Raw genomic sequence first — 14,978 nt, 5'->3', positions numbered from 1 at the left:
ACTTGCTCAGCCTTGTGTCCATGTGTCAGTTTGTAGCATGATTTACTGCAGTAGACCAGCAGAGGGCAGTAGCCTGACAAGAGTGCACATGAGAGAAGAGATTTTGATCTATGGACAGGTGAGAATTTTTATCATGTTCTTATTGATTTTTGTATTTATTGGTTTAAAATACAGAGACGGTGGTGAATGTTAAGGAACATTTTACTGTAAATATGCCAGTTTAGCCAGGTTGGCTAATGTTCAACTGTAGTCTCTGGGGCAGGTGACATGAGCACTACAATAATTAAGACATAGTACAATAATTAAAACACAGTAGGAATCAGTATTGGTTACAATACACTAAAATACATAAAAATAAATACATTACAATACATCACAACCCCTAAAATGGTTGCACACTTGACCATCTCTCAACCTTTGATTGATTGAAAACTAACAGATTGGAGAATGGGTACAATACAGTACAGCTCAATACACAATTGTTAAGGGGATGCAGACCAGAGAAAGACTTTCGTCTTGTTTACATCAGGGTCCCCCATTTTCAATTAATCAGTACATATATGACATACATGACATACAGATAGACAGTAGGCTACTGCTACATCTATACATTTATGACATACCAGATTTGCAAATACAGTACTGTTTGTGATACAAAAAGAGTCCAGAAAAGAGAGTATATACATTTGATGTAAAAACTGTACATTGGGGGAGGTTGGGTAGGTGGGGTTGGGTGGGTGGGGGGCTGTACATTGGAGGTGGGTGGGGGGGGGCGGGGGGGATTTTAAGTTTGAGTAACTTTGATACTCCCTGAGCCGTATTGGCAGACTGTTCCAGGTGTGGGCTGCTCTCACGGAAAAGGCTGCCTGACTAGCAGACCTCCTGTTTGGGACTACACAGTCCCCTCTGACTACAGACCTGGTATATCTGTCAGCAGATGCTTTCTGTTTTATGAAAGTACAGAGGGGGGGAGGAGCCAAGCCATGTAGGATTTTATAGGTAAGGCAGGCATCTTTGAATTTGACGAGATTGTCCCAGCTCAGTAGGTTCTGGTTTGTTATGCTATGCTATGACAATGGTGGTGGTGGCTGTTTGTTTTTCCTGTCTAGAACTTTCACAGCCTGATGGTTAACTACCTGTACAGATCGTAGTGTTGTACAGGAGGCTTGTGTGATCAAATACTATTTCTAGCTGTTGATGAATGAAATGTTGTTGATGATGAATGAAATTAAATGAAATACAGTTAGATATCTAGCTAGCAACTAGCTAGCTAGCTAGCCATTGTGTAATGTTAGCCAATCCACCTCCAACCTCTTCACCATTAATTCTTCCAAAGAGCTAGCTACTGGCAAGGCAGCCTACAACACTCTTCAGCAATTTGATGCAACACTGTGCCTGCATCATGTCAAAACGCCATATCCTGATTGATCCAGCCCAGCCTTCTACATCTAAGAAGCTGCATTGCCCCACTAACTGGGAACTCTGTGCTCTCTACCAAGTGGAAACAAGGGAAGCTTTGCAATGCCCTGCCCGCTCAAGCAAGCCACCACTAGGCAGTGGTTATGTGTCATTGGCCAGGCATCTTCTTGCATTTCTTGAATTTTGACAGATACCCGCTGAGCTGGACCTAAACAGGCCCACCAAGTTACTGCTGCTAGCCTGTACAAGCTACTGCCCCTGGCCTACAATCAGCACTGCATACCTGAAGCGGCCCCTCCAACATTTGAAGAATGATGCCTACAGCGAGTCAGGGAATATGTGCATTTTGACTACTGGTTGAAAACCTTCTCTGCTATTGCAATTGACCACTGCCACGAACAGAACAACGCACTCATCAAAGGATCTGGTGGAGCAGTTGGCCTGACAGAGAAGTAGGGCACTGCATCGCTGGATGGTGGCAGGTCCAGAAATGGCCAGAATGACTACAGATTTCGAGAATGAAAGCACCCCAGAAAGTGAAAATCGTCACCACGAGCAGCAGCCAGCAGTGCAAGAAACCTTCATAAAACATGTTAGGTCCCTCACAGCAGTGATCGAAGAGATGGGGAACCCATTTCTTGAAGAGAGTCAGGATCTCCTGGTGCTTGACTCTAAAGACATCATGAGTTCATCAGTTGCAGACACAGTAAGGAAAGTGGAGTCCCTTGGTGCACAACAGTACAAGACCTTTGTGGTTTGATTGATTGATTGAACATTTTATTAACAGATTGCAGAATGGGTACAATACAGTACAGCTCAATACACACAATTGTTAAGGGGATATAATAGAATAGAATAGAAATACTTTTATTATCCCGTGGGAAATTAGACACTGCAAATCGCTCAACATTTAAACATTTAGACAGGACAGGTCACAAATTAGAATAATAACACAAATCAAATCAAGTTGCCTATAGGATAAGAGTAGAGTAAAATAAAATAGGATAAAATGAAATGAAATGAAATAAAATATACAGAAATAAATACAGTAAGAATATACTGAGCACACTGAGCATGGGGTAAACAATTTGGTCAATATAATTATAATTTAAATCTAACTAAATGAAATATGAAATATATATTCCAGTATTCAGTGTAACTAGGTGCAGTATGCTTTAGGTTGTGTATTGTCCTCCTTGGGTTCCAATAAGACCTAGATCAATGTCTGGCAGCCGTCGCTGCCCCCTGTTGTGGAGCCTGGAGGCCGCTAGTCGCGTCCTCCTGCCACTATTGAGCTGCCGCTCTGTGCTCAGTGATGCAGTGAGGCACAGTGATGCATTATATAGTCTGATGGCTGTTGGAATGAAGGACTTCCTGTGCCGTTCAGTGCTGCATTTGGGTAGTGTGAGCCTAGCACTGAACATGCTCCTCCTGTCAGCCAAGTCTGTGTATAGTGGGTGGGTGGGGTTTTCCCTGATGGCCTGGAGCTTAGCGAGGCTCCTCCTCTCCGCCACCCTCGCTAGAGAGTCCAGCTCCACCCCAACCACGCTGCTGGCCTTCCTGACCAGCTTATCCAGCCTGGTTGTGTCCACTGCTCTCAGTCCGCTGCCCCAGCAGGTCACAGCGTACAAGAAGGTGCCCAGAGACCAGATGCAGACCAGAGAAAGACTTTCGTCTTGTTTACATCAGGGTCCCCCATTTTCAATTCATCATAACATTTATGACATACATGACATACAGGTAGACAGTACTGATGCATCTGGAAGAACGCCTGGAGCAGCAAACAAAGCCAGTCACGGATACCCTGCCCAAGAACAAATTGCCTCTGTTCAGCTGCCCACCAGTGAAAACATGGTCAAAGCAGAAGATACAACTTGAAGCACTGAAGCGTGATTGCAATCTCTTCTCGCGGCTGTATGTGGCTTGCCAAACACGTGATCAGTTCTTCAGTCATGAAAACCAGGAAGCACCACCATCTTTATCTCAAGGAGGGAAGATGCGGCTTGGTACAAAAGCAGACCTCTTGCACTGCATAATGATTGATGACACTGACTCACAACCTCCTCCTGTGGTTGATGCTGTGTTCCTTGATGGTGCAGCTGTGGTCCAGATGCTGAATCCTGGTCCAGCAAAGACCTTCGAGGACTATGCAGATAGTGTCTTTGTGCCATATGCAAAATCCCAGCTTGAGAAAACAAGGCGTCTTGATGTTATCTCATCTGTGACATCTATATACCAGACAGTCTGAAAGGAACCACCCGACAGAAGAGAGGGAAGGGAATCAGGAGACGGGTGATGCATTGCCTACCACTGCACTGCCAAAGCACTGGAAAAAGCAAAAAATACTTCCTGCTTATTGATGAGGACAAAACAGAATTGTTTGGATTCCTCTCTCAGCAAGTCATTTGCATCACAGTAGATGAGAGAAAAGAAGTTTACGCAACTCATGGCAACTCAATGGTGCTCTGCTCTCCTCCCCAGTGTGACGTGACAAATCTCACCCCATGTTCTCACGAGGAAGCAGACACACGCTTGCTTCTGCATGTGTCGGATGCTGTTCAGAAAGGTTGCAAGAAGGTGACTATTCGTACTGTTGACACCGATGTTGTGGTCCTGGCCGTGGCCATGTTTAGGAAGATTAAGCCAGAGGAAATGTGGATTGCTCTTGGTAGTGGAACTGTGGGAGAATTGTTCCCGGAGTAATGTAGACAGTCAGGTAGGCTTGAACAAACGTGGGTTTAATACACCATGGAAGGTTCAGGTGAATCAAAGAGTTACGGGGTGGTTTGTCTGGAATGGTGAGTTTGCTCTGCTCTGTGGGGGGGGGCTTGGGGTGGTTGGACAGGAGAGGTGAGGGTGTGACAGGTTTAGACAGAACTTGGATATTGGGGGGGCAATGCTGTCTGTCAGGGAGGGGTTAATTACAATTTGGGGTGGTGGGGGGGAATCCAGTTCTACCACAGAACCAACCTCAGATATATTGGCGTTCATGAAATAGCCAACAAGCTGGGTCCAAGTACCTGTGCTGCTCTCCCATTGTTCCACGCACTCACAGGATGTGACACAGTCTCAGCATTTGCTGGAAGAGGAAAGAAAACAGCATGGCAGACTTGGAAGGCTTTCCCTGAAGTGACTGATGCTTTCAATGAGCTCCTGCAGATGCAGGGTGATGTGAGTGAGCTGTCCAAGTCACGGTTGGAGCGCTTTGTCGTACTGATGTACAGTATGACAGGACAAGCAAAACCACAGAGGTAAATTAAGCTAGAAAACAGCTCTTCACTCAGAAATCCAGAGCTCTGGAGAACATGCCCCCAACGAAGGCTGCGCTAGAGCAACACATTAAGCGTCATTAAGCACATTAATCAGGCCAATGTTTGGAGCAACGCCTTGGAACCTGACCCTCAGCTGCCAAGCCCTGCTGATTGGGGCTGGGTGAAAGAAGACATGGGATGGCAGCCACTGTGGACCACCCTTCCAGAATCATCACAGAGCTGCTATGAACTGATCCATTGTGGTTGCAAGAAAGGGTGTACAACACGCTGCAAGTGCAAAAAGGCTGCCCTCAAGTGTACTGCCCTTTGCTCAGACTGTTAGGCCTCACTAATAATGTCATTGTAGGGCAGGTACTACTTACTACAACTAGGGTAGGTTAAGAGATGTCAACTGTTCAATCAAATTTAACACGCATATTGTTGAAAGTCCTTTTTTGAGTCTTTGTGTTTGTGTGAGGTGTGTTTGTATGACATGAAACCCAATTGCCATATCCTATACAGCTGATTTAATCTATTAAAGCACTTTTATGATGACCAGTGGGTTCCACAACTCTTCTTTTTGATATAATACCTTTGTGCCTGCAGGAAAAAAGTTAAAAATAACATGTTTTTGAGAGGCCAAAATGTGTACAGCCTCTGACAAGTTCCAGAGGTCAATTCAGAAGTAAACTTCCACGTCTGAAAACAAACTTCATGGTATATAGAAACACTGTAGAAAGTTTCATGCTTCTTTCATAAAATGCACAATACCTTCCATATATGAGCTTATCTTCCCCACTAATATGGTGTTCAGGATATTGCCCTCAAGTGGTTTACTAACTACTTAGACAACAGAGAGCAGTTCTTGTCATCCAATGGATGCTCATCTGTTAAATCAAGGATCCTCTTCGGGGTTCCACACTGGGTTCCATTCTGGGCCCTTTATTATTTTTTATTTACATTAATGATTTGGCTATGTCTTGTAATACTCTACTTCCATTATTATTCGTGGATGACACCAATCTCTTATACTCATCATGACTTCAAGTCCCTGATTGTATGTGTGAATGAGGAACTTGAAATTGTCTCGAACTGGTTTCAATGCAACAAGCTTACTCTAAATGTCAAATGTTTTTTACTTCATGGTATTCTGCAACAAAAATAAGTACTACCCTAAAGAAGAATCTAAAATATTAATTAATGGAAATGAAATTCTCCAAGTGCCTTTCACAAAATGTTTAGGAGTTACTATAGATGAAGGGTTAAATTGGCATAATCACATTGACAATGTCTGCAAAAAGTCAATGATGATGCTTGGAATTTTGAGAAAGGTCTGCCCCATGATACATCCCTCTGCCCATCTAACCTTGTATAGCTTTTTATTTCCTTACCTTAACTATGTAATATAGTCTGGGCTGCAACATATCCATCATATCTTAACAGATTAGTCATAATCCAGAAGAGGTTCCTCAGGATGATTTCCCACTCTACCAGATATGAACCTTCACCTCTGTTCCGCAAATATGATCTACTATCAATTGACAAACTTAATACCTTTCAAACATGCTCATTCATATTCAAGTTCATCAACAATAGGCAAGACCTTCCTGATACCTTCCATAGTTTCTTCATCTTTTCATCAGAATTTCACTCATATCCAACAAACCATAGTAATAAACTCCACTTACCTTTCTGTCGGACATCTAGCCATCAATTCAACATTAGCTTTAGAGGTCCTAAACTCTGGAACACTCGAAATTCATCATTGAGGTCAACAACCTCCTTATCTATATTTAAAAAAAAAAACAATTAAAATCTAATTAAATTTCATCATAAATCACCATCACATTAAGTTACTCCTGTGCATCAGTGTACTGTACATCTACTGTTAGTATGACTGCTTGTTTTCTTTTCCTCATTACCGGTATATACCGTTAATATGATATTCTCCTCTTCTTTGCCCTCTTTTACTAAAAATAAATAAATTAAAGATTGTTCTTGTTACTGACTCGTGTCAATCTTCAATGTTTTCGCTATAGTGTCTGCCTTATGTCTCTGTTGCTGTTTTGTAGTTTATTTTGTAGAAAATGCTACACATGTATTTCGTTCATATTGTTTATGAACAATGAGATGGGAGTGGAACTTTGTACATGCCCTTTTGGGCTTTGTTCCCTCCTAGCACTGTTTAAAAAAAATAAAAAATTATAATGTGCTAAATAAATAAACTAAAAACTAAAACTAATGGGCGGCTAGTTGGGTTTCTGGCAACTTGACTTAAAAGAACACACCAACATTTTGGGAAATTAGCTTATCGTCTTCTTCACAGAGAGACACGAAGATGGATACCATTTTTCTCTGTGCGTTCAGTAGAAATCTGGCTGGCCTAGCTTAGCACAATGAATGGCCGGTTAGCCTAGATATTGTCCAACTAACGCCTCTCCCGAAGGCTAACCGGCCATGTCCGCTTCCATTCATTGCGCCGGGCTATTCACATAATTTGAAATCTTACATTCTGTACTTTCATAATCTGTAAAAATCCGAAAAATTACAGAGGGAGACATGTTCCACAAACTGTTGGGCTCAGTCACATTTATGGCTTTCATCTATTACCCTGCTCATAACTGTACCTCCTCGCCCCCATGCTGCTATGACGCCCAACTTTTGCCAAGGGGATCAATAAAGGAATATCTTATCTTAAAAACCCAAACAATGTTGCTTGCCTATGTGATGAAATTCTCATTCTTAAACTTTAATATACCGACTAGCTCCATTGTAGCATAATCCACATGAATATGTCCCATGGCCGCTGATCAAAAGTGGACCATGGCTCCAACACACCAGCAGATGGCAGTATCCCATCTCTCCAGGTCAACTAGTAGGCTGGGTCAAAAACTGACTCTCACCCAACAGGTGACTCGAAACCCATTGGTACCTGAAGCCTCCTAGAATAAGCAAGAGCTTTTGTTTCCATTGCTGTATGGACCTGCCAAACAAGATTGTCTGGTCAAGTCAATGACAGCCTATATAGTCGAGGCAGGAACTGAAGATGCTCACAGTCACTCACCTCAGTGAGTGAGGAATAGAGTAAAGGCTGCATTTTTCTCTGGGGTGTTTCCTAACTATTTTGGGGGTTCTGGTTATTGACTAAATTGTAATTGTATTTTTGACACTGCTGGCAATATTCCTAGGCGATCATGTGAGTATATGAATATCCCAGATTGTAACCTAATTGATGGCTTTACTTGGTTTAGAATTTTGCCTAAAGTTAAAACATATTTGTTTAAAATTCCTTACTCAGTCATGTTAGGAAAGATATGCAAAGTTCTTGGATTTGATCGTTGGCCTTCTACTGAGGTATGTGTTAGCTATGTGTCTTATATGACAGTCTACACTCCTATGGTTTGCATTGTATTTGCACTGTATGGTGCTGCTGTTCTTAAACCATGCTAGTCAGTATTGTATACTGTACTGTGTTGCTGATATGTCTCAGCACCAAATCAAAGTACCCATACATTGTATTATGTATGGTGAATTTCAGATTGAATACTCACTCACAGCTATGATATTTACTCACTCAATCACTCACAATATCTCTCTCCTTCACGCACACAGAGATGATGGGTTCAGAGGACCATACTGGGCCGATGCGTATCCTGGTGACGGGGGGGTCTGGTTTGATCGGCAAGGCCATTGAGCATCAGGTGATGAAGGAAGGCGGGAGACTGGAGGGAGAGGAGTGGACTTTTCTCTCATCTAAGGAGGCCAACCTTGTGTAAGTCACGTCATGACTCATGAAGGCCCATTCATGTGTATCGTTTGAAATGACGACATAAACAACTTCAACGTTAGAAGTTATGCCATCACTATGATGCAAGCGACAGGACAAGGTCTTAACATGGTGTTTTTATTGAGGTGTGAGGACATTTTGAAGTAAAATGTACTGTAAAACACCAAATAAATGTTTCTTCAGACTGAATACTCAAGTTGATTGTAATTATAATGACTGGATCAGACCTAAAGGGGTACTCCACTGAAATTTACTTTTTAATTCTGCAAAAGTAGATATTTTCCTCAAGTTTTTTTAGTAGTAAAATTTTATGTTTAGTTTTTTTAGTAGTAAAATTGTATGTTTACAGTTCCCAAAGTAAGGAAAGCTTCATTCTATGATATCATCAAATTGCACTCTGACTACCTGAGATGGTTTAAATAAAATCTTATGGATACCTAAAGATCTAGAATTATTTAAATACAAATTGTTTAATGTATATACAGGAACATGACTGGTCATGCAATGTTTGCTTTCAACCATCTCAGTCAGTGCAATTCATTGAGGTCATATGATTGCATTTCCCTCACTTTAAGCACTCACTCACTTACTCACTCACTTAATAAATGGCACATTTTAGGGAAATGCTAAATGTTGTAGAATTACAACCTAAAGGTCTATTTGTCTGATCCAGTCATTATGACTAGAATCAACTCTGTGGGATATACCTTAACCCTTTCACTGCCGCACTACCAAACGGTTAACCCTTTCACTGTGACAATACACAGAAGGTTAACCCTTTCACTGCCACATGACCGTCGGTTGTGTGATAGTAAAGGGTTAACCTTCTGTCGTGTGGCAGTGAAAGGGTTAAGATCTTTTGACCGTGCAGGTTCAGTTTGCGTTTTTGGCATCCAAAAGGGAACTGACTGTACAAGGAAATTACTTTACATGGAACTGACTCACACATTTGCATTTCCAAACCGGGTTGTGATTGAATTGATTGATTGAAAAGTTTATTAACAGATTGCAGAATGGGTACAGTACAGTACAGCTCAATACATACAATTGTTAAGGGGATGCTGACCAGAGAAAGACTTTCGTCTTGTTTACATCAGGGTCCCCCATTTTCAATTCATCATATGACACACACGACATACAGATAGACAGTACTGCTACATCTATACATTTATGACATACCAGACTTGCAAATACAGTACTGTTTGTGATACAAAAAGTGTCCAGAAAAAGAGTGTATATACATTTGACGTAGAAACTGTACATTGGAGGAGGTTGGGTAGGTGGGGTGGGGTTGGGTGGGTGGGTTGGGCTGTACATTGGAGGTGGGGGGGGGGGACACACACTGTACACTGTACATTGGAATACTGACAAAGCCATACTTGGTAATTTACTGTACAACTGGGTTAGGACATTTGTAGGGGCCAGTTTCGAATTGCAGTCTCCCGTGAGTGTTTTTGAAAGTGGGTAGAGATTCACATCCCTTTACAGCTTTGGGTAGGGCGTTCCACATTGATGTGGCATAATTGCGAAACGTGTTTAGTCCCTTGTTTGAGCCGAATCTGGGTTTAACATGATTTGTGGAGCTCCCTCTGGTGTTGTGATCGTGGTATTCACTGACCTTTGGGAAGTATTTTGACATGTGCATGGGTACCTTGGTCGTGTAGTGTATCTTGTAGACCAGGCCCATTGCAAGTTGCTGTACTCTGTCGTCTACTCTAAGCCATCCTAGGTTGTCAAAGTGGGCAGGGGTGAGGTGGGTTCTAGGAGTCAGGTCAAGCAGTAGTCTAACTAGTTTGTTTTGAGATGTTTGTAATTCGGTTTTTAGTGCCTTTGAGGTGCTTTGGTACCATGAGGTGCAAGCATAGTTGTAGTACCCTTGAATGAGTGCTCCTGCCAGAGTCTTCAGGGTATTCTTGTTTACCAGAGAGGAGATCCGGTACAAGAAACGAGATCGTTGGTTGACTTTTTTTTATTACATTGGATGCCATTTTGTCACAGGAAAGATTAGCCTCTAGGATGGAACCCAGGTAGGTAATTTCATCTTTCCTTGTGACAATATTGTCACCCACTGTAACTGAGAAGCCGTCGGTCTTGCTGAGTTTGTTATTTGAACCGAAGAGAATGGACTCTGTTTTGCCCATGTGTAATGATAGTTTGTTGTCGGCGAGCCATATGCAGATTTTGCCTAGTTCCGAGCTGAGGGTTTTTTCAACCTGTAACTTGTTCTTGTCAGAGACCAGCAGGGCTGAGTCGTCCGCAAACAGGAACAACTTGCAGTCACAAGCTGACGACATGTAATTTGCATAAATTAGGAACAGTAGCAGTCCTAGTATGCTTCCTTGTGGAACACCACAGTTCACTGTGAGGGGGGGGGGGGGGGGGGGGATAGGGTACCGTTTACCTCCACCATCTGTTCTCTCCCCTCCAGGTAGGATTGTATCACTGATAGACTATCAAAACAATTGCTTTTAGCTTGTCAATCAGACTGGTGTGATTGACAGTGTCGAAGGCCTTTTGTAGGTCCAGCATGACCATGCCGCAGTATTTGCCCGCGTCCACCTCTTGCTTGATGTGGTCATTCAAATAGAGAAGGCATGTGTCAGTGGAGTGGGATGTTCTGAAGCCAGATTGGAATTCGTAGATTAGATTTTTTTCCGCGAGGTACTTTTCGACCTGTTTGTATACAATTTTTTCCATGACTTTCGAGATGGATGTAAGGATAGAAACAGGGCGGTAGTTGCCTGGGTCTAATTTGCTGCCCTTTTTGTGCAGGGGTGTTACTCTCGCAATTTTGAAGTCCTTGGGGACGTGTCCCGGTTTTATGGAGAGGTTTATTATGTGTGTGATGACTGGGGTGATGGCGGCTGCTGAGTCTCTGAGGAATTTGGAGGGGATGTTGTCATGGCCAGTGGCCTTGTTCGGTTGGAGGGCGCTCAGTTTTTTGAGTACCTCATCTGTAGTTACCATTTCCAGTTTGAAGTCGTCTTCGTGGACGCCTATAGGTTCTTGTAGTATGCTACTATGTGTTCTACCCCATACTGCCCTGAGGGGGAGGGTAGTTTGTTTACCAGTGTTGTGGCTATGTTTGTGAAGAAAGTGTTTGAGTAATTGGCTACATCCAGCTTGTCTGTGATGAGCGTGTTGTCCGTCTTTATGTTTATGTTTGAGAACCTGGTTTTAAGTTTTTTACTGCAGCCTAGTTGATTATTGAGTAATTTCCAAAGTTCACATGGTTTATTTTTGTTTTCCTCAGTTTTGTCATTGATGAATATTTTTTTAGACGTTTTTACGTCATTTCTTTGTCTGTTTCTTACTAGTTTGAGTTCAGTCACGTGGGCTTGGAGTTCACTTGTCCTGAATGAGACTAGAGTAGTAACCATGTATACGCTTTTCCAAGAGATCCAGCAGGTCAAAAACATCAGCTTGCCAACAACAGCTCCCAGCATCAATAACCAATTAGATTTGATTTGAAATGTATTGTCATTATACAGCACATTATAAAGACTGGCCTGGCCTGCTTCTAAGTTATGTGGCCTGACTAAAAATACAATTGTTACACCCGCTAAGTTTTTAGTCAGGCCACATAACTTAGAAGCAGGCCAGTCCAGTGTTTCTAGTTGCGACGATGCGATAGTTAGATAACCTAAGTGGGGAACAACCAGGAGATCACTGTGACAATCAATCAATCAATCAATCAATCAATCAATCAATCAATCAATCAATCAATCAATCAATCAATCAATCAATCAAATGTATTTGTATAGCACATTTAGACATGACACTTGTCAACCAAAGTGCTTCACAGTAAGTCGCATAGCTAAAAAAATAAATAAATAAAGTGCTCCTAAAGTATAAGAAACAGACAGAGAGTACAGAGAGTAAACAGACAGAGAGTAACGCAGTCTAAACAGTCATAACTCTTTTATTCAATTTCAGCCCTGATCATAACTATTTTTATTTTTAGATGTTTTTTTTTGTAATGTCAGATTAAAAATGAAATACTCCCACTTTTCTGAAAAGAGTTGTTGTTAAATCTGACATTACAAAAAACAAAGAATCCATCAAAATCAGTGTTGTTGCTAGCCTGTAATACCCCCCCCCCCCCCCCCCCCCAGAAAAATCCACTTTGCATTTGATATAGTGAAGATATTTCATTTTGTGTGTCTTTTTTTAACAATAATTTGTGATGGCATTTAAAGGGTAAACATTCTAAGATTCCTGCACCAGAATGCAGGAAATTAAGTCTTTGTAACAGAAAATGTCCTGGTGGGGGACCCCCAGACCCCCTGCTTAAAAAGTGGCCTGACTGGGACTATATTTCGCACTATTTCCCGGCCTGAATTATTTCCCCAGTCCGGCCCAAACCTCGCTATTATCCCTCTTTCCGTTACTGTTTCAGTAGCGCGATCAAGGGTGCTAAACGTGTTATCAAATGTGCAAATCAGACAACATTGAGGACAGCAGATATTTGTAGGTTTCACTTTCACTTAGTCTTAAAGGGGAACTATCTTATAAATGGCCTTTTTCAGTGGTTAGCATTGTTTCCTAGCTATGTGGACTTATATTAATATGATCTATGTCTCTAATTCTCATATTGGCGCATTCTTCCAATTCTCCTCTCTCAATATTCACCCTCACTGAACTGAGTCATCTGAAAATGTGCTGATTTGTGATGTCAGAGAGACACCGCTGCATGATAATGTTCAGGCGAGGCAGTGGTTTACCATTGTGGTTGGAGCCCAGGCTCAAAACGGCTTAAGATCTTGAGGTAGAAAAATGCTGTTTTTGAGGACTTGATTAGAAATACAAAACAATGAATTAAAAAAAAATTAAAAATTACAGAGGTGTTCCATAAACTCACAGGAATTGTGTAAAAGTGCCCAAATAGTGAAAGAAATAGTAAAATAGTTCCCCTTTAACTTCACGTGACGAGAAAAGGAAGGCTCTAGAGATGACACATTACACAATGATAGCGGAGGATTCTGAAATATTTTGGATTAAAACTAGGAGGAGCTCAGAGACCAGTCTAGACCAGCAAAAGTATGTTTGCTCGATGCGCTAAATAAGGCTGCAGCTACCGTCCGTCCGTCAATGAACAGATAGAAAAGCACCACCATGTCCTTAACATTAGTAACAGTAGCATCAGCATTATGTATTAATGCATTTGCAAACTCCCAATTCAGATGTTGCAAGGTCTGTGACATGCACTTTAAAATCAGGCAAGATGACAAGGGCCTGTAGCTTCAGATCTTTTTTAAAGTCCGTTCCAAGTAGAGGGAGCAGCCCTTTTCCCAAACTCGAGTTCTGGGGACTGAGGCATAAAGATAATCCTGACTCCTGAGATCGCAAGCTGTAAAATAGATTATCAGAGATAGTGAGATATGTACAGATGTTAAGGTGACAGAACAATAAGTGGTTTATAAATAAAGGTATACCAATGGAGAAGCCTAGCAGACAAGGACAGCCAGCATACCTTGGCATATAAAGTACAATGATGTGTGAGTCATCGACAGCCAGTAATAAATCTTATGACACCATGAGTAGAGTCAAGCAGCAATGAGGTAGAACAGGCTTTAAAAGTACAATACATCGCCATAATCGAGCACTGGCAAAAAGGTGACAGAGACAAGCCTCTTTCTATAATGAAAAGAAAAACAGGACTTGTTTCTAAAATAAAAGTCCAGCCTTAATTTCAACTTCTTAACCAGATTTTCAATGTGGGGTTTAAGACAAGTCATCATCCAGAATACAATTGTAAATAACAAAGGGCATAAAACAGAGCCTTGTGGCACCCCCTTGTGGACAGATAAGACATCAGAGGAACAACCATACATTTTTACACATTGAGTCCTGTCAGAAAGGTAGTTACAGAACCAGCCAGCAGCAGAGTACATGTCGAAATACTTCCCAAAGGTCAGTGAAGGCCACGACCACAACACCAGAGGGAGTTCCACAAATCATGTTCAACCCAGATTCGGCTCAAACAAGGGCCTAAACACGTTTAGCAATTATGCCACAACAATGTGGAATGCCCTACCCACAGCCGTAAAATAATGTGAATCCCTACCCACCTTCAAAACCGTGAGGCTGCAATTCGAAACTGGCCCCCGTAAATGTCCAAACACCCAACCCACCCACCCACCCAACCCCCTCCTAATGTAAAGTTTCCTCCCCCTTGAATGTATATATTTTCTGTTATGATCTCTGTTAAACAGTACTATATATTTGTATCTTGTATGTCATAAATGTAACAGTACTGTATATCTGTATGTCATGTATGTCGTAAATGTCATGATGTATATTTGTATGTTGTGTATGTCATTATGAATTGAAAATGGGGGACCCTGATGTAAACAAGACAGACATTATTCTATTCATATACTATTCAAATCAGAACGGCTTAGTTGAGTGAGGGAAGATCTCGTGAACTCGAGACTAGACTGATGAGTCAATATGGTAATTAGAGACACAGACCCATTGATACTAACCCCTATTGCTATAAAACAATGATAAACACTGGA

At 41.8% G+C, this 14,978-nt stretch overlaps 1 protein-coding gene across 1 annotated transcript in view; it reads left to right on the top strand.

Moving 5' to 3' along the window:
* Positions 1–7,716: 7,716 nt before the first annotated feature.
* The window catches only part of LOC311240133 (GDP-L-fucose synthase-like), a 30,206-nt gene continuing 22,944 nt past the window's right edge, over positions 7,717–14,978 (top strand). Inside the window, exons 1-2 of the mRNA XM_084328667.1 lie at positions 7,717–7,866; positions 8,283–8,442. Coding sequence (XP_084184793.1) covers positions 8,285–8,442 — 158 coding nt within the window. The 5' untranslated portion in view covers positions 7,717–7,866; positions 8,283–8,284. The remainder of the gene's footprint in view (positions 7,867–8,282; positions 8,443–14,978) is intronic.

The sequence above is a fragment of the Notolepis coatsorum genome (assembly GCF_963971535.1).
Source record: "Notolepis coatsorum genome assembly, chromosome: 14".
NCBI lineage: Eukaryota > Metazoa > Chordata > Actinopteri > Aulopiformes > Paralepididae > Notolepis > Notolepis coatsorum.
The sequence above is the reverse complement of the archived record's forward strand: the minus strand, read 5'-3'. Positions and strand labels throughout refer to the sequence as shown.